The 26,704-nt window shown below is 39.1% G+C and overlaps 1 protein-coding gene across 1 annotated transcript; it reads right to left on the bottom strand.

Annotated features, from left to right (window-relative positions):
- Positions 1-4,034: 4,034 nt before the first annotated feature.
- On the bottom strand, positions 4,035-11,402 carry LOC148096072 (uncharacterized). The gene is made up of 5 exons (XM_087835837.1): positions 11,398-11,402; positions 9,145-9,545; positions 4,758-4,867; positions 4,262-4,336; positions 4,035-4,064 (listed from the first exon to the last, which is right to left on the bottom strand). The coding sequence occupies exons 1-5, from the start codon at positions 11,400-11,402 to the stop codon at positions 4,035-4,037; spliced, it is 621 nt and encodes a 206-aa protein (XP_087691963.1).
- Between the last annotated feature and the right edge of the window lie 15,302 nt (positions 11,403-26,704).

Raw genomic sequence — 26,704 nt, 5'->3', positions numbered from 1 at the left:
CACTGCAATTTTGTTATGTTATAGCAACATAATGACAATAAGTAAATATTGTTTAGCAGAACTAACAGCAGGTCTAATGTAGTGTGAAGTAAACTATAAATAATCAAACACCAGAGCTGGTGGGCGTCAGCTGTTCAACAAAGATGATCTGATCAAGTGGCTCCATCTTGTGTCTCTAAGTTGCTATTGCAGAAAAAACTTCTGAAACCTTAAATAAAAATGATAGTTGACACACAATCTGTAGTGTGGTAGTTTTCTTAATCAACACTAAATTTGGTGTACCACTTGGACTTTAGTCTGAGTCTATTTATAGAAAGATTTAAATCAAAATTTATGAAGTATTCGGTTCCACAGAAGGCCAAAAATGCATAAATGTAACCTGGAAACTGGAAGTCAGTTTTTAGTCCAAGGGAAGATGAACAGAAAATGATGCTCCTCATCCTTAAACATGGCACACAAGTACTCAGTACACTGTGACTATTATCAGTATTATTTTGGGAGAAACGTTTCTTCCACTGAAAACGCTGCGTCCAGATGAACAGAATCAACTTTTGGGGTATCAGTATTATTAGTGATAGCACTGAAAAAGTGGAGCCTTAAACCTGTATGTCCAGCAGGGGACTCCTGAAATTGTGAAAAACAGTTAGATTGTTTAGAGGCCTGAGAGAAAATGAGATTATTGCTCACTAAAATGACTGATGAGTGTATTTATACATTGAAAATGGTTATCAGTAACTGGTGTCAGTGGTGTAGGCATCACCGACTTTTAGACCTTTAAAGTAAAAACTTTGTACTTACTGACTGAGTGAAAAGTGTCCACAAAGTGAAGTTTGCTGTTTTCAGTGACAAGTTTCCCAAGATTAAAAAATTGGTTTCAAAATCAGGAGAGCAGTAAGACGATCACACAAAAGACCACAGTTGATATGAGCTTTGAATTGACTGTAGATCTCCTCGAACATCCAGAATGAGATGGAGTCGTCTAAAGGCAGCTCAGTTCTGATATAACTGGCAGAGAAGCGCTGTTTGCTTCCTGTTTCCTGTGGTCATTTCATCTGATGTCACACTTGATAAAAAAGTCCCCCAAAATTACAAAGTGACTCGCAGGAAGTCAAACTTGTGCAGCTCTAATTGGAGCTAAGATATTACTACTGAGCTAATACAGAGCCTTTCAGCTGCTTTCTGCTGTTGGCTGATGAATTTCAAGCTGTAATAAAATAACACAGTGAAGTGGTGTGACCATTTAACAAAAAAATGTCCACAAGGTTTACACCACCTCCCAAATCATTATGTAAATTGTATTTAAGTGTTACAAAGATTAATATGTTTTCAATTAAACTCATGGATGGCATTGTGCCTCAGGGCTCTTTGGATCACTGAAATCAATCTCGGGCACCTATGATCATTATTTTGCCAGATGAGCCTATTTAAGGAAAAACTAAGTAAGAAGAATGTTCCACATTATTAAGCGGACCACCATTTTCAAACAATAAGGGAAAGAAACAGGATCTCTCTGCTGCTGAAAAGTGTGAAACAGTTGAATACCTTGGATAAGAAATGAAAACCTTAAATATTTCACAAAAACTTAAGTGTGATCATTGTACCTTTAAGAGATTTGTTGCTGAGTCACAGCACACGGGGTTCGTGCAGATAAAGGCACCTGGACAAAGGTTTCTGTCAGACATACATCGGATTAAGAGAGCAGCTGCTAATAGGCCATTAAGAAAGCAGCAAACAAATATTTGAAGCTGTTGGTGAGCCTGGAACCCCGTGAATGTCAAGGTGTAGGATCCTCCAGAAACTTCCAGTTATGTGTAAGCCTTCTATTCAGCCACCCCTAACCAGTGCTCACAAGCAGAAATGGCTGCAGTGGACCCAGAACTGCATGAAAACTAATTTTCAAACAGTCTTGTTCACTGATGAGTGCCGTGCAACCCTGGATGGTCCAGATGGATGGTTTAGGGTTGGTGGACAGCAGCCATATTCCAAAAAGGCTCCGATGTCAGCAAGGAGGTGGTGGAGTCATGTTTTGAGTTTGTTTGTTTTTTTACACCTTCAGGGATCCCCTTTAGGATCCCTGAAGGTGTAAAAAAACAAACAATGATCTCTGCAAAGTGTAAAATGATCTCTGCAAAGTATGTGGAGTTTCTGACTGATCACTTTCTTCCATGGTAGAAAGAGAAGAACCGTGTTTTCTGCAAGAAAATCATCTTCATGAAAGACAATGCAACATCTCATGCTGCAAGAAATACCACTGCATCATTCACTGCTATCAGCACAAAAGGAGAGAAACTTATGGTGTGGCCCCCAGAGCATAAGATCTATGAGAGTGGGAGGCAGTTCATATCCATAAAGGGGTGAGAGACAAGGCAGATTACACACTTAAATGTGTCTGATTGAGATGGTGTGTTATGACCTGAAAAAGTTTCACTCATGCTTAAAAACACTCTAGTGTGGCTGAATTACAACAATTCTGTAAAGATGAATGTACCAACATTTCTACACAGTTGCCAGTTATCGCAAACACTTAATTGCAGTTGTTGCTGCTAAGGGTGGCCCAACCATTTAGCAGGAAATCGCTTTTCCACACATTTCCCCCCCTTGATAACAAACGCCTTCATGTAGAAGATGTATCTTGTTTATTTGAGTAATTATTCTGATATTAAAATTTGTCTGAAATATTTAAGTGTGACAAAAATATTACAAAATAGGAAATCAGTAAGTGGGCAAGCACTTTTTCACACAACTGTAGCTTGTATAGTTTTCCAGTTTAGTGAAACAAATCTATCCACCATGATTACTGAGTAGCTTAAGAACATTACACAATCAACAGGGAAAGTGCTATTTTTGTGATACATAGATATATCTTAAACATTTTTGTGCATTTTTGTAACTTTTCCAGTGTCTTTCCACAGATCCAATACTGTAAAACTCCAACAGAATGATCTACACCACCTGGTAGTACTGATACTACAAATCCAACTCCACCTTACACTTTTAGTTTGATCTCCGTATTACCCTTTCTGCAAGTCTGCATTTCCAAAAATGTGCTAGTGGTGTTGTAAAACTTCTGTTAATATATGACTACAGTTTTGGCTCAGTGGAAATGTTGTAAACTGAACCCTTAAAATCTGAAGACTTGTCTGCTTTCAGATGCCAACTTGACAGGGTTTTCTGTCTCACTCTCTCTCTCAGTAATACAAAATGCACTTCCATGGTTACATAACTACAGCTTGCAGTTAAGTGACCATGGAAGTCAGAAAACTATCTGTTTTCTCTTTTTTAACACAATGACAAACATTCACATGAATATAGAGTGTCACATCATAACTAGATAAAAAAAATTCTGACAATGCTGCTGAAACACCACACGGAAGCCATTTATTTTCTCACTAAAGATGATATGAATACATTAATATTTGTGGTTTTTAAGTTAAATGTCATTTTCAAAGAGAATCTGACAACAATGGATCAGTAAACAACATCTCTTCAACTTTGAAAGACACCACACAGTCAAAATAAATAAATAAACAAAAACCTTTGGTACTTACTTGATATTGGTCAGAAAATGTCCACAAAATGCATTATATAATTTATTTTCCTGCCACACAAGTAGAGCCCGTAGTCCTCTACTCTGAAATCTAAAGTGACAAGTCTGTTTTCCAAGGTTGACAAGTTGGTTGCAAAATTTGAAAAGCAGTAGATAGAGTCTGAAGAAAAACTGTGGCGGAAACACGTTGACGTTGTTGTTGAAGTAAACACTAAATTAAAACACTAAGAGAAAAATCTGTAAGTTTCCACAAGTGTTGGTTTTAGGTTCAACACTATTTGAAGCCCCACTGGATCAGGTTAAAGTGAAATCTCTCCTAAGCTCCTCTTTAATATCAGTCATGTTCTCTGCATCTGCGCAGAGCAGAACCGCCAACATGATCCACAGAAAAACCGCGATCAGCTTCAGGATCCAGAACAAGACAAAGTCGTCTTAAAAAGACTATTACAGTAAAGACTATTAATTTATTTTATTTTTTTCAGTGGCATCATTCGGGTTGGGAGTAGATCACCCTTGGCTGAAAAAGAACAGAAGGAATTAGTACAACAAGGTAGTAATCTCAGGAACAAGCACAGACAAGCACAGGAAATCAGGAATAAGGGAATATACTAATGAAAAAAAAAAGTTAACAAAAGTAAACAAAATCTTCCAAGTTTGTAAGATTAGCACTCACAGTTCCATTTCATTTCTTAGTAATAGCAGCAATTTGCTTACCGGAGCCTGAACCACCTCTGATTCATCACAGATTTGAACTGAAACATTATCCCCCTGGTTGCTGCAGCCTTTCCTCTTCAAAGACAGTGTTACAAAAACAATCCCTGCCAACAGATCACTGGGTCACTTTACCTTCAGACTCACATTAGTACAAGACGTCTCATGACGAATGAACAAATCTGATCTTTAAACTCTGAACAGCGCTGAAGTGAACTGTTCATGATGCAGAGATCCAACTTTATGCTGATGATAAACTAGTTTCTGTGTACAGCTGCAAAAAGTATCTTACAAGAGTTAATTCAGAAAGGGAAACATCAATCTTGTCTCAAGTTAAGTGTGTCCAACACTGTACTGTTGTTTTTGAAATATCTCTAACCTTTAAGATCTACTCATGCTTGGCTTCCACAGGAGTTAAATCTGTTTTGGCTCTGGTGAATATTGGCTGTGTGACAGAAGCTGTTTGTGGACCAAGTATGGCCCAGTTAAACTTATTTACCGTAACTAACTCACCAAATACTAGAATTATGGCAGCATTAACTGAAAGAGGTATGATGAGCTGACTCAGTCTGCAGTGGTTCTGTAGGTTGTTGGAAGGCAGAATGACATCTGGAAAAAGTATGTGAAAAAAGATTACATTAATACATTTTAAATTTATGTCTACAAGTCATCAAGGTTTTTTTTTTACTGTTGCAAAGTACTGTAGTAAAAACCAGTTGTTCACATTTCCAACAAACTTTTCAAAGATTAGGTCATGGTCTAATCCTTTTCACAGCTGCACTGAGATGAACCGTCTGAGTCTAACCGCCAAATAACTCTATCAAAATTCTGTTCATCAGTAAATCTTCTTTATTCTTTGGTCTGTAAATGGTCTGTATTTTGTATAGCGCCTTACTTGGTCCTAAGGACCCCAAAAGGTCACACTATACACAATCATCCACCCATTCACACACACATTCACACACTGGTGATAGCCACAGCCACCCTGGGGCACACTGACAGAGGCGAGGCTGCCAGACACTGGTGCCACCAGGCCCTTTGACCATCACCAGTAGGCAACGGGTGAAGTGTTTTGCCCAAGGACACAACGACCGAGACTGTCGGAGCCGGGGCTCAAACTGGCAACCTTCCGATTACAAGACGAACACCCAACTCTTGAGCCACAATCGCCCGATTCTTTCTAATAATGTCTCCAGATTGAAATACTATGTGAAACTGGCAAGCTTTGTAGACACTGACAGTTTTTGAAAACAAGACGTAGAAAGTTTCTGTGAAGCAACCTGAATGTTTAAGGTCAAGGTCAAATGTATTTATATAGCACATTTCCAGACAGACAATGCTGCACAAAGTGCTTAACAATATAAAAATGCCATTAAAAAGAGACAAAACAGTGAGTTAGTGAACAGCCGTAGACACTGGAAGAGACTATTTTTATCAGTGATATGGGGACCAGAGACTGTGAGAAGGCCAATGAAATATGGCAGCTTAAAGTAATGATGGGCAAAGTAACTCATGGTGAAGTAGAAACCTCTGAAACTAATCTTAACTTTGAGGTGACTTGACCAAAGAGGCCAGTGAAAAACACAGTCGATCAACAAAGATCCTGGTGTCAGAGACAACCACAAGGTTTGCTTTTGTATTCATTAGATTTATTGGAAAAATTAAACATTTCTGATTCTCAGATCACATACAGATACTAGTAAAAGAACTCTCTGTGTCCTATTTAAATGTACTGGGTAAGTGTCAGTTTTCATTGCATAGAGTAAATTGTGTAAAGGGTTATGACTTAATCTAACCTATCATTCCCAAACCTATCCACGTGTTCTGCAGAACATTAGCAATGTGAATGTGAAAAGGAAAAAACAAAAAAAGTGAAATCTAAACAACACACCAAGATCTCAAACAGAACAGAAATGATAAACCATCACCTGATAAACCTGTTACTTACTTTTTCTGTCATATGGTGGACTCCAGTGCATATCACCACTTTATCTCGAGGTGTGTTTAGAGCCAGTACACAGTAACTTTAAAATGGACAGTCTTTATAACATACAAAAAAGAAAGCAATTTTGACCTGTGAAACTTACTACATGAGTTAATTTCCTCATATGTTCACTTTAGCACTTGCTAGTGCAACAGACAATAAGAGGCTGGACATAAAAACAAGATAAAAACAATTTTCTAGAAATAATCAAAAAGCCTGAACACTAGGTTAATTCAAATAAGCTTTTTCTTTTAATGTTTTGGAGACACAGATGAGGGAGCAAGTCGCAACAAAATACCTTTTTTCTTTTTCTGCAACAGAAGTCAAGCCTGCAGTTTTCTGCTGTGAAGTTTGAGTTTGTTTCCTGTGATTGAAAACATGATTTCAAAATCAGAAGAGCAGTAAGTAGCGTCTGTTAGAGACATGCTGTGTCTTGGTTCCATTCTGCACCTTTGCACAGAGACTGTGGAGTTGACCGACAAGAGCTCTACACTTCTTTCTGAAACTGATGACTTGGGTGTTGTACCCACAAACACCTCAAGCCTGACAGGAAGTGAAGCTTTTTCCATCTCCAGACAGTACTTTGCAATTTGGGTTAATACTGTGTTTGACTGACTGGATCCTTCAGGTGTAAAGTTGCATAGACTTAATGTCATGGGCCTGGGTCTGTGTACCCAGAGATCATGGGGTTTTTGTTGGAGTTTTTTTCGGGCTGGCGATCCTCGCAGTTCATCCTGGGTCTGGGTTAGGCTTACTCAGCTCATGTGTTTTGTTTTGTGCTTGCCCGCTGCTTGCAGGGGTATGTGTGTGTGTGGGTGGGTGTGTTTCCGGTAGGCCGGTTTACAGGCACTGTGAGGCCTGGTGAGTGCTGGCCAAGAGGCCAGGAGACTGCCAAACCTGAGGAGGATAATGACACACTCCTCAGCTGGTCAGCCTCGTCTGGAGGGAGCTACTTAGGAGAGTGGCTGAGCTCTCTTTGACGCTGGATCGTTGAGTGGGAAACTGATCTTGGAAACGGAAGGATGAGCAAGCACAAGGAAACAGAGAGACAGAGCGGAGAAACGGATTCAGGGACACGTACTCACTTGGAGCACACCAAGAAGGCCGCTCATGTGTTTTGTTTTTTGCACTGTAAATAAACGCACTGCTTTCATTGAAAGAGTCTGGCATTTGGGTCCTGCATTCGCATCGCTGACACTTACCTGCATGGCCTTCCTAACCTCAGAAGGAAAGAAGAAAGAATAACTGCCTACAAGACCTATCTGCACACTTTACCTCACAATAGGAAAACAGACTATTTCCTGCAATACTATTGCTGCTGTGTATTTACTACATCGGCAGTTGTGGTAAATACCTGCAGTCTGGAATGTGTGAAGACGCAGCATATATTCCAATAATGTATTTTCCACTCTCTCATTTTACAACCGTATTCTCCACAACCCATTGGTGCCCACTTCAGTCAGAACCCTGAAAGCACACATCTAGATCCACCCACTTCACTTCAGTAAAATTAACTTCATCTGTCACTGAATTTCATCATAATCTCAAGAAATGATCTGTGATCATTACATCTCAGCTGGTCTATTCCTTTGTTGATATCATTAAGATTTGTTTGAGATAATTTCAATATACTGAATGCTTAATGAAAACAATGGCAATGGAGACTTTAGACTGTAACTTAATTAAAAAATGCATTAAAATGAGGCAAATGCCTTTTAGCAAATTGTACATTTTAAATCCACCCAACAGAGAGATAAATATGTATACTCAGGCCACCTTACAGAAATTTAGAGCAGAAAAGGTAAGACAGCTGTTTAAATCGAATTTTCACTTAACTTTTATTTTAACTGCTTAACATTCATTAGGTCTCAGTTACCTCTTTAAAGAGAGCAGTATAATTAGTCTTAGATTCACATGTACCCAATTTACATCCCCAAATGGAAACATTAAGAAAGTTAAGATAATTTATTCCTGGAAACAGAACTGATACCAAGCAGTGGGTGACAATGTCCTTTGTGAAACCACAACAGATTAAACATAAACTTGTGAGAATGTGTCATAAACTGGTAAAGGAAAATATCTTCCATTTGCAATGCACTAAGATTTTGGTTATTTTAGCCTCTTACTAGACTAATATTCTTTTAGAAACTACATGATGTCACCTTTCAGATGCAAACTCAGACAGATTGCGGTCTTACATATTTTCTGTTCAAAGCCTTTCAATATGAGTATAACCAAAGAGGCCAAAATCCCACAGCTGCACCTGCCGTTCAGCTCCCTTTTTCTAGAGTAAGTGCAGAGACAAAGATGTGGCCACATAAACCGGACCTGAGATGCTACTCTCAAGCTGTGCATTCCTCTGGAAGAGACTGTCTGGTTTCAATATATTGGAGTGAACAGAGTGAAACTTCTGGTGATAACACATCTGCAGCCTGATGTTAGCTAGACTGAGAAGAACCCACAGGCAGCATCGATGACTGCGACATCTATAAAACCAGGTGGATATTCATTTTAACCACAATTCTTCCCCAATGCATTGGTTTCAAGTCCAAGATATTTTGATGGTACAAAGAGACAATGAGTCTGTCACTTTGATAGTACGAAAAGGGGAGTGGGCATTTTTGTTTTTCACGTGGCCAATCCAAGCAGGGAGCTGGTTCTACATGCACCCTGTGGTTTCCTTTGCAAAAAATAAGCGCTGCCACAAACCACCACCTCACATAGGCACAACTAACAAAAAATGATCCAAATGTAGACATTTTATCTATTATCCATGTGTCACCTCTGCACCAAGTTTGAGATGCAGTCAGCCTTTTCAAAATATGCTTTACTGCTAATGGATCATGGGCCTGAAGAATAACTAATCCTACAACAATAAAGTTAAATAAACTGTGGTTCTTACCTGAGACGAGGCGAAAAGTCTCCATAAAACAAATGCTGCCACCTCTCTTGATGCCACAGAAGTAAAGCCTGCAGTCCTCTGCTGTCAAGTTTTTAATCACAAGTTTGTTTCCCAGGATTGAAAATTTGGTTTCAAAACCAGGAGAGCAGTAGGTGGAGCCTGCTGAGGAAAAACTGCGGCTGATACATGCTCTGAACTGACTGTGGATCTCCATGTACCAGTGTGGGTCTGATGTCTGATTGGAGCAGGTTAGAGTGACATTGGTCCCCAGCTCTCCTCTGACCTCGGTCACGTTCTCGGCCTCTGCACAGAGCAGAAGCACCAACAGGATCATCCACAGGAGAACCATGATCAGCTTCAGCATCCACAACAAGACGGAGTCGTCTGAAAGCAGCACAGCTCTGACGAGTTAAATGGTGACTCTGATCAGCGGTAGGAAACCTCAAACACCAAGTAATTTATAGGACATGTTGACATCCAGCCCACAGTTTGGGTTAGTATGATGTCACAAACCGAGACCCACAGCTGATTGTGATGCACGTCAAAACCAATTACAACACTGTTTTACTTTAAATGAAAGAAACCATAGAACTTAAACTGGTTTGTGATCAGTAAGTCAATGCAGACAATTTTGTGCATTGTTTTCTCTCCTCCACTACTGTGGGCGGCAATGTTCATTTTCTCTGCTGTTTTTGCTTATGGAAGTTGCAGGTGGAAGCTGACCTTTGCTTGGAAACTGAATGGCTTTTGCTATAAATTGCCCCCTGTCAAGCCTGGCTGGGGCCCTGACTGTTTCCTGTTTCTAACTAAGCTGTGTGTTTAGTTGTGTATTGTGTGTTATAAAGTGTGTTATAAAGTGTATCAGTGTTTCAGTGCTTAAAGTGTCACCTTCAAGTACTGAAACATTAATATAACATGAACCACACCCCCATATAGTACTGATAGTACTACATGAGCAGATGAATAGAATCAACCTTTTGGGATAATGATATTACAAATCCAACTCTAGGTTATGCAATCAGTACTGCTATTAAAACTACAGCTCCTACTACATATAATCCTGGTTATTCCTTAACATAGTCACCTCTAGTAGTCATAGTATTTTATTACATCTACTACAGGGGTACTACTCCATTTACAATATTTTTTTTACTACAATTACTGGTAATATTGCTGAATTTAACTAGGTGCCAGTGCAACAAAATGATCCCTTTAAGTTTCAAATACTGTTCAAAGTCTGTCAGTACAAAATGCCCTTCACATGTTCAAATGACTGCTGCTGTTAGGAATAAAATTATTACATAAAGCTGTTTTTATTATTTTTATATACAAATTCCTGTGTGCTCATTAAAGAGTTCGCACTCTGTGTTTTTGAGGGTCAAAAGCTTCATCAGTGCTATAACTGAATTGAATTATTGTGATGTGACGTAGTAGCGCAGACGGTTTTGCAACATGCTTACATATTATAACTAGTTAACAGCCAGGATGATATTTTCTTGGCCAAGGGAGTCCTGACAGAATGTCCCAAACTTAGATAATAAAGAGAATCAGTAGGATAATATTAATGATGAGGGCTAGTCAGGGAGGTGTTTTCTCTTCTCTGTCCTATTCCAGGAAAAGGCGCGGTTATGAGGCGAAGTTGGACATGAACGTGAATGGAGAGAAGACTCGTAGGGAGACAGCAGGACTGTCACGTCGCTTCCGGAAAAAGTTAGCCATAATAATGCTTGTTATTGTTGGGGTATAAAACTGTACGGCCCAATCCAGGCTCATCCTTTTGTGTGAAGACAGATGGCGGATTTCACACGGAGGTCCAGTGCTGTAACCTGTAAGTTCAACTGCTGAAGCAAATGCAATATTTTAAACCATAGACGTTCTCCTGTACTTCCTTCTGAAAATAAAAAACAAGATCACGGCACAGCTTTAAGATTTATTAAAGGATAAATCAAACAAATAAAAAAAAACAAAGCACAAAAAAATCTAGATCTACATAAGTTTAAAGTTTTACATAATAACTGTACAGGTATTTTCTAATGATGTTTATCCTGACTTAGTCAGCTTTGTGTTGTAGAGAACAAAAATATATACATATTTCAGTTTTTAGTTTAATGTAAACCAATTATTAACCAATTAAAATGAGTCTGACAGCAACAATAATAAATGATGAGAAAAACAATATATCCCATCCCCAACGTTTGATGAAAGGCAAAGAAATCTTTCGGTGATGTCTTGTTGGTTCAGCTGGAAATCTACGCCATAATTTGGATCCTCCTATCCTGAAAGACAAGACAGTTGCTCAGTATAGGGAAATAGTAATATTGTTGCGGTACTTTTAAGCAGTGTGGGTAGTAGGGGTGGGTTTTTATAATCGATTTATCGATTAAAATCGATTCTGGCTTGGATAACGTGAAATCGATTCATTAAAATCCTGAATCAGTTTTTTAATATAAATTTATTTTGCCCGAAATGACAGAATCTCAGGTGAAACCTCACAAAATCTCAACAACCACCAAACATTTAAAACAGTAAATGAGAGCAGGAACACGGATTCTGTACAAAGACGTAAACACACAGCGGGACCCGCAGATCAGAATCAGTGAGATGTCGCCTTTCTCACCTGACCGCACGGACACGGTCGGGGCTGAAAGCCGACAGCTCGCTGATTCTGATCTGTAGGCGGGTCCGCGCTTTGTGTTTATGCCCTTTTTGAGCCGATTCTAAAGCTGTTAGTTTTATCTCTCTCCAAACAATAAAAATAAAATTGACTGAACCAGCAGCAAAAGAAGATCCAAACTACGCTTCACATAAACATCGTCATATATTCTCTCTGACGTTTACTGTTTTGCTTCCACCACATTTCATGCACAGCTCTCTCTCTCTCTCTCTCTCTTTCTCTTTCTCTCTGTACTGTTTTCTGCATTATTCGCTTGCTTGTTACGCACAAGTCTACCGTTGTTTACAGCGCTGTTGGCCGCTGTTTTTTTTTCGTTTACATACTTCTGAAAAGAAAACCTAATTTCTGCTGTTCAATAGGCTTCTGAACAAATTTAAACTTTTTAAAATTATGCAAAATGCAAAACGCTTAGCCGTGTCTCTAATAAAACCGCTGTAACTTCAGAGGTAACGTTCATATGTTGATTAATGGTTTTCTTTCGTTTTTGATCTACTGCAGAATATTTTTATAAAATCCCAGGCCAGGAAAACCTCCTTCATGTTTTTCTGTGTTTTATCTTCAGCTACTTTGACACAAAGGCATCTGCTGTGATGCTCACACCTATGATAAAGTCTTCCGTGTGTCAGCTTCCTTTTTATAGATACAAAAATATGTAAATGTACTGATCTGAATTATGATATTTCTGACTGTCAAAATTTCCCAGATTCAAATCAAATCGACTCAATCGAATTTAATTGAATCGTGGATCGAATTGATTCGGGACCTTGTGAATCAGAATCGAATCGATTCTAGAAATCAGTGATGATACCCAGCCCTAGTGGGTAGTGACATTGTGCTGTAGTATTAGCAGCAGATTGATTATTAAAAGAAGTTATTTGGAAATCGTGTTTTGAAGTCTCAACATTTGTGTTTTGGTTACTGTTATGTATTCTGTTCAAACACTAATAATACTACAAGCTCTAAGCCTGAGGTGAGTCCTGTACAGCTATGGGGGGAGTTATAGACATCAAAACAGTTTTTTAGAGCAGGCTGTAAACATGTTTATTTATCCTGTAAATGTGAATAAAACGTGAAACATGTCACCTTAAAGTGATTATTGTTATCAAAGATTAAGTGAGCAGTAAATCACTTTATCAGAGATGTCTATGTGATCTGACATCTTTTATCAACCAGAGGAGTCGCCTCCTGCTGGTCAATAGAAGGAATACAGGCACGAAAGATTCGGCCTCACTTTTAAGAATTGTTGCCATTTGTGACCATATGACCAAAAGCAGTCACAACACCACTGACTGAAAGTAGAATTAGCAGAACATAAATGCAGACTTAGCAATAATATCATATAAAAAATATCAGTTCAGTTAGTCAAGATTTATGTTTCTGAAATTAAAAGGGGAAAAAAAGCAGTTTCCAATGTTTTTACTTTCTTTTTACAAGTTGTTGTTTACAGGTGATTATAAGAGAGTTTTAGTATTTTGTAAAACATTTATGAAGTGCAATACTTAATTCAGGTCTCATGGTAGTAACTAGTAGTTTCAGCAACAATATTGCAGCATTAGCACCCAAAGTTTACTTCCTTTCTCGCCTCACCCCCAACTGGTCATGGCAAATGGCTGCCCCTCCCACAGCCTGGTTCTGTTTGAGGTTTCTTCCTGTTAAAAGGGAGTTTTTCCTTCCTACTGTTGCATAAGCGCTTCCTCACAGGGGGTCATATGATTTTTTTTGAGTTTTATCTGTTTTTTGTAATGATGTAGGTTCTTTATATTACAATATTATGAGTGCCTTGAGGCAGCCGTTGTTGTGATTGGCATAATATGAATAAAACTAAAATTAAAGTTAAAAATTAAACTGAAGAATCAGCATTGGTTTGCTTACCTGCTCAGCTACAGTGTTATAGAATTCTCATAGATGTGATTCGACGGATCATCCAGCTGTGTGCTGCTGTTTTTCTTCCTCAAGCACAGCAGTGTGAAAACCCCACCTGTCAACAGATCTCTAAGTCACTTTACCTCCAAACTCACAGCTTCATAAGCAGTCTTATGACTAATGAATGAAAACGCTTTGCTCTAGAAGTGAAACTCCTAACAGTGTTGTGCTTTCCAATCAGCAGCAAATTAAAGTTCATTACCATCAACGAATATTAAACTAAAAAGATAAAAGTGAAAATATTGAACGAAAATAAAAAACTAGAACTTAGGGACATTTTTTCAGAAGTATGGACAAACTAAAACCCTGAATTGTATAACTGAAATTGTATAATTAAAAAACAAAAGCTTATTCATATATTTACAAAAAAAAACAAGACAGATAAAAGATAAATTCTAAATAAAATAAACTAAATGTGATGCCTTTTATATGTAAAGGTATATATATGGATTGGTACAAATATATAAGTAAATCACTATGTTTGGTTTGAATTTGAAGGATCTGGGTGTGGATATTTCTTGTTAAGATCATAAAGTCTTTCAAAGTTATTGACAACAAAATCTATACACTGACCCATTATTAGAATGATGACAGTGGCAACAAAGACAGAGATGATGATGATGAAGAACTGACTCGGGATGCAGTTGTTCTGTGGGTTGCTGTTGTCAGACAGAGTGGCATCTGAAAAAGGACAAAGATGAAATTTGAAAGTTGATGATGAAAAGTTAAAACTGTGATAAAGTAAACACATACAGTTTACACTTGAAGTCCCAAACGTTTTTCCTCAAATATTAGACAAAAATGCAGATGATAAAGAAATAGTTATTTCTTTAAAATAGAAAATATTATTTCGGTTTGCTTTTTCTAACAGCTTCAGTAGACAAACTGATCAAATAATGTTTCTAAAACTTGTACAGACACAAAATAGTTTTGTTGCAAAAAACTGAAATGATAAGGGCCACACACACAGGTGTAGTAATATAGAGACCAGAGATAGTGGAAGACCATGAAAATATGGCAACATCGTGATAATGAGTAAAGTGACCAATGATGATGTGGATGAGTGTCAAGTTAAACTTATAAAACCTTTAAGGCAAATTGTCTGAAGACAAGTGATGGACACAGCAGCGATCACCAGCAATCAATTCATTTCCCACAGTGAAATATATCTCAAACTCTACCTGCAGGAATAATCCACACATCCATCTACCTCCCCTATAAGCACTGGCTTTTTCTTTGTGGAAAATAAAGACAAGATCCTCCATGACTCAAAAAGTGTTTTGGTGGCCCCCTCCCTTATTCATTTCATATTTATATTCATTTTCTACATATTCTTTATGTTCAATATGTGCCCATAATGTGGCATCCCACTTATTCCCAGCTTGGCTATTAAGTCCCCAAAAGTCCCTAGCAATTCCTATCCAGCCTTGGTCACATATAAAACAACTCTGGATCTATCTCTGTCATTCCAGTGGAAATACACTCTTACTTTTGCTGATCAGTTTTCTAAGGATCTCTATTTCATCTTACCTTCTATTTTTCTAACCTCAATTGCTCAGCACGACAAACCACTGGTTTGTAACTATCCAGCATGTATCACATGTATGAAAAGCTTTATGTTCAGCTCTAGGGGCTCAATTGAGCTTGTCTTCCACCCCCAGATACAATACAGACGAATTCAGTGAATTAATCTGGAGCCGTGAACAACAGTGGTTGGGATCACCTGTCCTTAAAGGAAAATGTTTTCTCCGGGTCACAAAAGACATGTATACTCCCATGAACCCTGAATATCCTTGAGAGGATATGTTGGGAGTGTGTTTGGAGGACTCAGGTGCGGACACAGGCGAGCAGACGGAATTAACTCCAACAAAAGGCGAGCCTTTATTTCGGCTGGTATACGTGGAACATTAATCAAAGCGAAAAACAAACTAGACTGTGAAACTACTACTTGAAACTCAACTGAGACACTGTGACGACTCTGAACTGACTGATTTCTATGACGAGGAGAAGACACACAGACGACGTCATGAGGAACAAATGGAAACACGCAGATTAAATACACACAAGGTGATGAGGGGGAGGGAAACACATGTGCAAACAGCTGACACAAATTAACATGATGACACCTGAAGAGAAAGTGAAACTAAAATAGTGAACAGAGAACACAAGACCTCTTCAAAGTAAAACAGCAAACATGGAGACTTAGACACGACAACACCAGCTTACCAGACCTGAAACACATGACAGACAAGAAATGAAACCAAACAGAAAAACAAGGAGACAGATGATAAATAATGGCTAACCTTAACCTCAACTAAAACCTAAATAATAATAACACACAAACTATAATCACAAACCTAACATGAAAGTCTCAACAATACAAAATAAAATCCAAAACGCTGAGTAAGAGACCCAGCCTGTGACAGGATAACAGGTTGGTCCAGCGTTCCATGACCAAGATGAAAACCTTAATCCAAGTTTGGACTAATTAATAGATTCTCCTTTCCCATAACCACAAGCCCAGTCCAGAAGAACTATCTTCATGTGACATTGTAAAGGAAAGTCAACCAAGACAGGGCTACAACATCTAGGATGGAATTCAGGGCAATTATCATCCACCTTAACCCTCTCGAGGCAGGCGTTGCCGATTTGCAACAGTTAAAAACTAACAACCTGATTACCCCACATACATATTTTATGAGTTTTTTTTTCTCAGAAGTACCACTGCAGGACTTGGTTGTGCATTAGCAACAAAAAGTTTAATTTGAGCCTGAGAGGGTTCAGGGCCCACCAAGGAGGTTCGAACTATCTCAGTGACCTTGTTGTGCAAGTAGTCCCCCTCATCTCCAGACTCTACCTGTTAATGTAATTGAGGAAGTGTTGAAATTATTCATTACACCACCCAACTATATCCTTAGTTGAACTTAGCAGTGCCCCACTTGCAGTGTACTCTGTGTGAGTAGAGCATGCCAGACCTGTCCACCACAACCACCTGATGACAGAAGAGGATGACAATTCAGCTCCTCTCTTTATGCAAGTATAGAGAACACACAGCTGCAAATCTGATGATAAAATTACAAAATCAATCATCAGCCTGCCACCTAGGATGTCCTCGTCCTGCGTGCACTTATGAGCACCTTCACACCACCAACATTCAGGACCCATTCATCAACCTGAGGGTTCAGGGATACGTCCTTGTCGTCAACCAGAGAAGAAAATATAAATACATACAGGCTGCAAGCCGGAGAACAGCCCAACAGTCCTGTGGGTCATGGCAGGCCTGGCCCCGGGGTGGGACCCAGAGCCAGGTAACCCAGCTAGACCCAGTAACCCCATCACAGCAACAAAACAACAGCAACTACAATAATAATAATATAATCCACAGAAATAAAAAACAAACAAACAAACAGAACAAAATACCAAATAATAAAGGATAAACAACTTCAAACTCCTAAACAAATCCCTAAAAGGTCAAGCAAAACTGAGATACATACTTGACAGGAGGCGAAAAGTCTCCTCGAAATGAATGCTGCCATTTCTCTTCCTGCCACAGAAGTAAAGCCTGCAGTCCTCTGCTGTGAAGTTTTTTATTATGAGTCTGTTTCCCAAGATTAAAAATTTGGTTTCAAAATCAGGAGAGCAGTAAGTAGAGTCTGTCGGAGAAAAACTGCGGCCAATACATCCTCTGAGCTGACTGTGGATCTCCATATACCAGTGTATGTCTGAACTCCTGTTGGTACAGGTTAGAGTGACATTTGTTCCCAGCTCCCCTTTGGCCTTTATGTTCTCGGCCTCTGTACAGAGCAGAACCACCAAAAGGATCATCCACAGGAGAACCATGATCGGCTTCAGCATCCAAAATAAAATGGAATCGCCTCAAAGCAGCACAGCTCTGATGGGACTGACAGAGAAGTGCTCTGCACTTTCCATTTCCTTCACATAGTGATTATGTTGCATGCAACATCTAATGCCAAACCACAGTTACCAAAAAGGAAATCAAACTTAACCTTGAGCCTACACTCAGCTTAGTTAACTCAGTCTCTAGTTACGACACAAGCTGCAGCAATGATGGACATGAGCAGTACATGAGATGACGTCAGACTGCCTCTACTGTAGGTAAAGACAGTACTGGTAATGTATGTTTTATAGTAACAAAAGAAGTAGCATAGAAGGAAAGTCTAACCAAAGGTCCTCACTTCATTATTTCCTTCTTGATCCGTGGTTATTACAGTTATTATAATTAACTAAAATCAAACAAAAATAATAATAATTCTAACAGAACATTTTGTCCAAAAAAATTAAAGACTTTCAAAAAAGAAGAAACAATACTGAAACAATACCATATAGTGTCGAGTGTATGTATATAACTAACTCAAATGAAATTTAATAAAGAGGAAATGCCCAATTGTCGTGTTTTTGAATGGTAGAAAATGTCAGCTCAATAAGCATCTGGTACATATATGCTGATAATGTTTTGGACAAAGGCACATTTTTGCAGTTTTCCTTTTGTACAACACCACAGTATATTTTAAATTAAACAATTAAGGTTAAATTAAAGTGCAGACTTTAAACTTCAAATCTGGGGGTTTACAAAAATGTGCGAATTACAAAACTTCAAGTCAATATTAACTCCACTTTGAAGGAAAATTGTAAAGTGTAAATTTTCTGAATACAACAAATAGAGAAATTATAAATATATCACAAAAGGTAAAAATACTGGCATAACTACAAACAGTGCCCGTTTATTTAACCTCTTAAGCCCCAAGCCTACCTGATCTCCTGCTTTTTGCCCCCGTATCAGGGGGCGTTGGGGCTTAAGAGGTTAAGGTCATACCACAAAGTCCCATATTTCACTCTGGCTTGAAAGTGTCTATAAGTCCGTTAAAATTTTCAGTTGATCACTATTTAATGTTATACGAATTTGTGGCAATATCCAATTTATTACTGACTACTACACACCCATGTGTATTTCAGAAAAACTCAGGAGAGTTTTCTCCAAGCATGACATCCCAGTGTATTTCAGACCCAGCAACACGCTCAGACAAAAACTGGTTCACCCAAAAGACAAAACTCCAAAACACAGACTTAACAATGTGGTGTATGCTGTACAGTGCAGCGAGGAATGCCCAGACCTCTACATTGGAGAGACCAAACAGCCACTTCACAAGCGCATGGCACAACATAGAAGAGCCACCTCCACAGGACAAGACTCAGCAGTCCATCTAAAGGACAAAGGTCACTCTTTCGAGGATGCCAATGTTCACATTTTGGACAGAGAGGACAGATGGTTTGAAAGAGGAGTGAAAGAAGCCATCTATGTCCACTGTGAGCAACCATCTTTGAACAGAGGCGGTGGTTTACGACACCAACTGTCATCTATAATCCAGTTTTGAGTTCCCTCCCCAGAAGCCTGAACGCCCACTCACATCCTGGGCCATCTGACCACAGGAATTCGCATGATAAGGTGGGGCCAGGTTTCACAAAGAGCTCACCCGAAACCCTGGCTGATTGGGACCCACACCCATTTTCACACCTTGGCTCAGGCGATTAGAGGATCATCAGGGGGTCCTTTTGTGCCTCTGTGGGGGGATACTCCCACTAGGTTTAAATCTGGGACTCCCCACCATTTGACCTTAGAACTGAAGAAGCTTCTCGGATGAGAGGTGAAACGTCTTCAAGCAACTTAAAGAAGTCCAGACGCTTTTCTTTGCAAGCCATGTTTATAATACTGTATTTTTGTTTTATAAGTAATTAAAGTTTAGGAGTAGGGTAGGGGTGAAAAAACACATGACTGGAACACGACTGGAATCGATTCAATTCCAGGGAATCGTTTGCAAAAATGGCAAACAATTCCAAGGAATTGAAACGGTGGGAACCGGTTCTCAACAAGAACCGGTTTTTGATACCCATCCCTAGTCAGGACAGAACATTACATTACCGGGTTGGTTGGTTGGTGGCTGATTACATAACACTTACATTAGGTTATTTTAGCTAACAAGTAACAAAAACTATAACTCAGTAGAATATAAGGAGACTAACATTAAAAATCGGTTTAAGCGGTCACTTTTGTGCTACCCTGGTTAAAACAGTTTATGTTAAAATCAAGGATTTACTGCCAACTTTCACTCTCTGTATCATAAGCAGTAAGTGGTTTGGCGTTGTTTGGCTAGCAGCACTAAAACAGGAAAATTTACCTGTTAGCCATAATGTGCAATTTATAAATGAGAACTAGAGTCTGTTTGAATCTCCAGATCAACATGCTGGAGTCCAAAACTCCAGATTTTCCTCAACAGATTGATGCTTCAAGCCAACAGCTATGGGCTCAAATTGTGGTCATAAATATTTTGTACTTGTAAATCAGGATTTGTATGTGTAAAAAGAATTTGTGTGTGTGTAAAAAAGATTTGTGCGTGGACTTAGTCAAAAAATATGTGTGAAACTCTGCACAAGTTTTAAGTTACAAGTACGATTTTTGACCCTATTTCTCTTCCTTTCATCTGATTGGTCAATGTCATGTCAATCACACATTTAACTGTCCAATCAGAGAACAGATGGGTTTGGCTGTCGGAGGGGTGCTTTTTGAACTGCAGGTCCTCAAAGGGTAATACGGTTTGAAGCTGGAGGATCTCTATATAAATATCTGATAGCAGCTAGGTCCCCTAACTTTCAGTAGCTGTTGAAAGGATAAAGTTGTGGTATATCAGTGGTTAGAAATACCATTATTATTTTAGGACTAGTTTAACACAAAGTTAGGGCTCACCCACGAGCATTGCTGTGACTCACAGTGCGCAGCATAAAGGTCCTTTCACATCGGACGCAGCATGTGCTGCTAATGCTAACTACAAGCCAAGGACCCAGAATTTGTTGCGCTGGCTTCTTGGCTCTGTGGGTTTTTGCAGCAGCTCTACCTGTACTAGATGGCCTGCTCCTTGTCGTTTCTATCTCTGACTTTATGTCCTCTACAAGAGTTTCTGGTTTGTTTGTTTTTTGCTGGTTCTTCAAATGTTCAATACAAACATGTATGCTCATTCATAACGAAGAAAGCTTTGTAACTATCCCCACTAGTGAAGACTGTCATTTCCACAACACTGCCCCCCGAGGTCCGCAGCGCTGTTGAAAAGGCTCTGGAGGTCCCTGTACTAAGCACGTAAACCTGTGACACACAAATCACAAAACTCGGACCACCACAGTAGTGATGTGTTGGTCGCAAACGAACTGGCTCTTAGAGCCGGATGTTTGACGTGAACGACGCGAGCCGGCTCCTTATCGTGAGCCGTGGGTTTTTTTTCTTTCTCTCACCCTCTCTCACTCTCTCTCTCTCGCACTTTTTTTCGCTTCACTCCGCACGCAAGCCTTGTGCTTTGCGCTGGGAAGAGGGGGGAGGGGCGGTAGTTACACTCGCAGTAGCACAGGAACAGAGTCGGAGAGAAAGAGAGCCAGGGACAATAACGTCACATTAGAAAGGTATAGTAATCATCCACAACTATTTTCAGTTGCAGATGATAAAGGATTCAGAAAGTTTATTCATGCAGGCCCATATGATAGAGAATATGCATCTTCTTTTTGTTTTCATATTTAAATTTATATTTAATTGTGTTGTGGTTTGCAGTGTTTTGTGTTGTTCCACTTTAAATTTGTTTAAAAGGAAAAAGCTGAAAATTTAAATAGTTAAAAGTTGAACTGTGAATAGTTGGTTTTTGTATTATATGATTTATTTATTACAATTTATGTGGAGTGAATAAATAAAAGTATATTTAGAGTGGCCCCTAGAGACAAAGCATGTACAAACTTCAAAACACTTACGAACTCTGAAGCACGTACAAGCTCTAAAACATGTAAAAACTCAGAAGCACCTAAAAACTCCCAAACATATGCAAAACACAACAGAAGTGCTCCAGGATGCTAGGCACAGTGTTGTGCTTTTGTTACCTAGTGGCTACACAAGCCAGCAAGTACCAACGACCAGATTTGGTGTGTGGTAGTAACAGGTAAATGAACATTTTTTTTTAAATTATTTGAATATATATGAGTGCTTGTGTATAAATACACAAACTATACACACATGCTTTCAATTGTGTAATTTAAGTTATCTAGGTAGCTCTGTTTTGGAAGTTCAGTTAACGCTAGAAATGTGTTTTGGAGTTTGTACGTGCTTTGTCTCTAGGGGCCACCGCATATATTCATATATAAACATATATAAATAAAACCACTTTTTCTACATTAGTTATTCCTTTTGTGCATAATTTTATATTATTGCTAATAATTAATTAATTAAAGCAGCAAAACCTGAAGAGCCGGTTCGGATTCGAAAGATCTGGCTCTTTTTAGTGAGCCGAGCAGAAAGAGCTGGTTCTCTAAAAAGAGCCGGAAATCCCATCACTACACCACAGACTGTTTTCCTTCCTGGTGATGAAGGAAAACGCTGGGCTGGCATGTAAAAGGGCATTTATTCCCTTCAAGGACCTGAAGCTCCATAAAGCACCCCTCCAATAGCCAAACCCATCTGTTCTGTGATTGGATAGTTAAATTTGTGATTGACATGACATTGGCCAATCAGATAGAAGGAAGAGAAATAGGGTCAAAATTCGTACTTGTAACTTGAAACTTGAGTGCAGAGTTTCACACGTATTTTTTGGCTAAGTCGACATACATATCTTTTTTACGCACACACAAATTCTTTTTACACATACAAATACAAAATATTTATGAACCCAATTTGAGCCCATAAACAAGCTACACATTAAGCTAGCAAAGCAGTTGGGAAAATGTGATCAGAGCTATTTTATGGATTAAATAATTTCTCTTTTCCTAAACACAACACAGCTTTATAACACAGCTTACTACATTTGTATCACACCGCAAACACAACTACTATCGAAATCCTGATATCCATCAGCATATCCACATCTTTTTCACTTCTGTTTGGGCTTCACTTTTTTCGCTTCTAATATGAAGTAATTCAGCCAGTAAGATGAGAAAAAAAGGTCATCAAAAAATGTTCCATCTCTTCCTCTGAACCTCCATTTTCTGTGTTTTTTTCCCCCCTTTTTCTCAGAAATTGACCTAATTTCCCTGCAGACATTCTGATGGGATGTTTGTGGTGTGATTAACATGTAGCAACCTGTTTTGTTGTAAACTGTTTGAATTTTCTTTGGAAAAGACAGATTATCGTATTGCATAAAATACCATATCACATCAGCTGATTGCCACCTCCACACAGTCCTTATTCATAAAGTGCTTTACAAACCCACACATTACAACTAACAGGTAGAATTTCCTATACCAGTGCAGCTAGCCAACAAGCTACACAGCAAAGAACTACTTACTGCTAAAGATACAGAGTGAAAGTGAAGAGTACAGCCTTGCACCAGGGGACAGCACAAAAGTGACCCCCCTTAGTTACCTTACTCCTGAGTTATTGTTAGCCCAAAAACTCTGGTTGTAAAGTTTGGTATACGGTAAACATGTCTATGAATTTTTTAATTTTACACTGGTTAATTTATTGAACACAACCAACCAGCCAACTCTGTGACGAAATGTTTCGTACTAACACAACGGTGAACATGTTTTAAAACTTTAAGCACTTATTTCCTACCACACAAACACTGTTGCATCTATATCGGTTTTTGAGAGCAAGGTTCAGTGGTGTAATTTAGCCTTTACGCATGAAGCTTTTAATGCTGACTTTAAGCCATTAGCATTAGCAGTGATATCAGCATAAAACAGAAAAATTACTTAGTTACTGTGACCTAAACTCTTAACCCATTTTGAAGCCTTTAAGGTAACATTTTGCCAATGGTGTGTTTTTTTTTTTGTTGGTTTTTTTTGGAGCCAGAAGTGACCAAAATTAACCTATAGGGTAAAGTGTTTCTAAATAGTGGAATCTACAGTATTCTGTGTCAGTATCAACTCAATTCAATTCATACATGTCAAACACAAATTGAATGGCCGTAGCTTTAAGTGATAAGAAAACCCTTTAGAGTTGTTACAAAGGGGGAATAAGCTATGGAGATCTAAAGTGAATTGTGTAGTAGCTCCTAAACATATTTATTTTGGATGTAAAGGTTTGACAATTTAACTTGGGAGTCTATAGAACTGAGTGACTTTTGTAGCCTGCCTTAAATAGACATTAGATGAACTTCTGTTTTTGGCACTGTTACACGTCATTTGTCAGCCACAAAGGTTGATCTCAAGTCTGGAGTTTCATCATCAGTAACTACCATTTAAGACTGAATGAAACAGTGCTGAACCTCGTTGAGGACATTATTCATTCCCACGATGATTGAAACTAAAAATGAAGATCATGAACTAATCATGAAAGTGTTTACAGAGCTCATAAATCAAGTAAACAGTCTTTTTTTCATAGACATGTATGCAGTACACCAGACTTTACAAGCAGAGTAATCGCCCCCCTGACATCAAAGAAAATGCAGGTTTAAGGACTTCATTTTCAGACATAGGGGCTATATAAACACACACACTAGCAACAGAAGCAACAATAACTGTACCCAATGTCACACCTGACATTAGGCCCATTATTAAGCATTCAGTGTTTTTAATAATGAAAAAAGACATCACATTTTCACTTCGTCATTGTGACTTTGTACTTGAAAACTTTTGGAGTCATTTCAAGGGACAGTGGGTAATTCAGGTCTGATAGTAACAAGAACAATTATCCTTCACAGCAGGGCCGTGCAGAGAGGTTTAAAGGAGTGGGTGCTCAAAGTTAAAAAGGGGCACATTGAACCAGGCTGAATAACAACAACACACATTCTTCAAGAATCTAATATGGGCAACAAGGCAAAGCAAACGTAGCTGATGTTTTACCTGATGGGTACAATGTTGCTGTTGAGGGGTTGCTGCTGCTGCTGCTGCTGATAGTGCTGGAGGGCAGGGCTGTGCTGATCTGAGACTGTAGACATTAAAAAGTCCATAGGAGAGATGGTAGCTGATTAAACAAGTGTCATGAGATAATAACAAAATGCAAAGATTGGTGACAGCGCTTGGAACCATAAGGCAACAAAAAACTGTGAGAAATAATTTAGGCTCTGCCTGTGAATCACTCTTTGCTTCTCTTTTTTCTTCCATCCCATCATTTCATATATCACTCTCCACTTGCTAGCTGAGAACAAGGCACAACTTGCTATTGCAATAAACTATCATTTAAAAATCCACACCTAACAACTCTTGCACTTAATCTACAATAAAATGATGAGAGAAAAATGTTATAGCTGGTACATGTGCTCTTTGTAATCCAGCTGCTGAGGGATCCACTGCCTTTAGTAGCCTCACACAGCTCCTACTGTTTCCTCCTCATGTCCTTACCAGCCATGTCTGGACAATGTTATATCATGAGCAATAATTTTAAAAAATCCATCTAAATAAAACACACACATGCACGCACACACAGTGACGTTTTAGACCTTCTTCAGAATACTGTATATACTATGGGCATCACGGTGCTGATCCAGAATCCTTACATTATTATTTATTACTAGAGCTACAATAATAAAGCAATGAGGAGGGGGAAGTAATAAATATGAAATAATGTATTTATGATGATTCCATTTGTTTCAGTATCCACTCTGTGCAGGGGCAAAGCTTATTACATTTTTAAACTGTAGAGATACAATAATTTTACTGCTGTAAAATCCAAATTTTGTCTTAAGTAAAATATAAATCTAATATAATCTGCTTCTTAATGTATGTTCTTTAAAATATAGCGTGTGATTTTTAATATATTATAATTATAATAATGCATATTTATGTGGACATGCATATTAGATCGCTTTTTAGTGAAATATAATCCCTCCAGAAAGGCAGGAAAAGCCCAGAAACTTACTTTAAAACTAAATATGTTCCCTAAAACGGTGACAGAGCTACAGACCCATGACAGCCTTACACAGGTAGCCAGCAGCTATGACCAGCACTACTTGTGCAGTTAATAAAAGGACAGGTAATGTTTGTCGCGCTGTTGCACACACAGCACGCTCGTTTGTTTCAGTTTGTCAGTTGCAACAAGACAGCTTACCAACGTGTACGTAATAAGCCAATACTCCTGTGTGCTATACACTACAGTGTACGCTGTACACCTACTTACTGGTTTTGTCCCATCAGTCTGTGTCTGAGTAAATTTGTGTTTCTCCTACAGCTCCGGACCGCAAAAAATGCGCGTGCTCTTTGTGAGCTCGTTCCCGGCTCGTAACCAGCGCGTTCTGCCGTCAAGGGCGATCATTGGTTAAATGTGATCATGTGACTGATGCAAGCCAGATCCTTTTATTTAGCAAAACTGTGATTAATAGTTAAATATTATTGTTGAGGGGCACAGACAGGACTCCGCACGCGCACACACATTAAAAAAAAAATTAATAATATTTTTTTAAAAAGTTGCCTCAACAAAAGGGCACTTTGGGCACCCATCAGGAAAGGGGCGGGTGCTCAAGCCCCCCTAGCCCCCCCCCCCTCTGCACGTGCCTGCTTCACAGTATCAGTTTTGTCAGCACCAGCAGTGGTTGAATTACCTTGACAGTGTGCAGTGTCACTACATTCTTATAGGGAGCTGAAAGATCTTCCAGGTGTTTGCTTCTGTTGTTCCTCCTCAAACACAGTGGTATCAACACGCCGCATGCCAACAGATTACAAAGTAAATGGTAAATGGCCTGTATTTGTATAGCGCCTTTACTAGTCCCGCCTAGGGACCCCAAAGCGCTTTACACGTCCAGTCATCCACCCATTCACTCTCACATTCACACACTGGTGGTACATTGTAGCCACAGCTGCCCTGGGGCAGACTGACAGAAGCGAGGCTGCCATATTGCGCCATCGGCCCTTCTGGCCAACACCAATAGGCGGTAGGTGAAGTGTCTTGCCCAAGGACACAACGACCGAGACTGTCCGAGCCGGGGCTCGAACTGGCAACCTTCCGATTACAAGGCGAACTCCCAACTCTTGAGCCACGATCGC

Source organism: Neolamprologus brichardi, chromosome 23, assembly GCF_056152115.1.
Source record: "Neolamprologus brichardi isolate AB-2024 chromosome 23, ASM5615211v1, whole genome shotgun sequence".
In the NCBI taxonomy this organism is placed as follows: domain Eukaryota; kingdom Metazoa; phylum Chordata; class Actinopteri; order Cichliformes; family Cichlidae; genus Neolamprologus; species Neolamprologus brichardi.
This window is presented reverse-complemented; position numbering and strand designations above follow the sequence as displayed.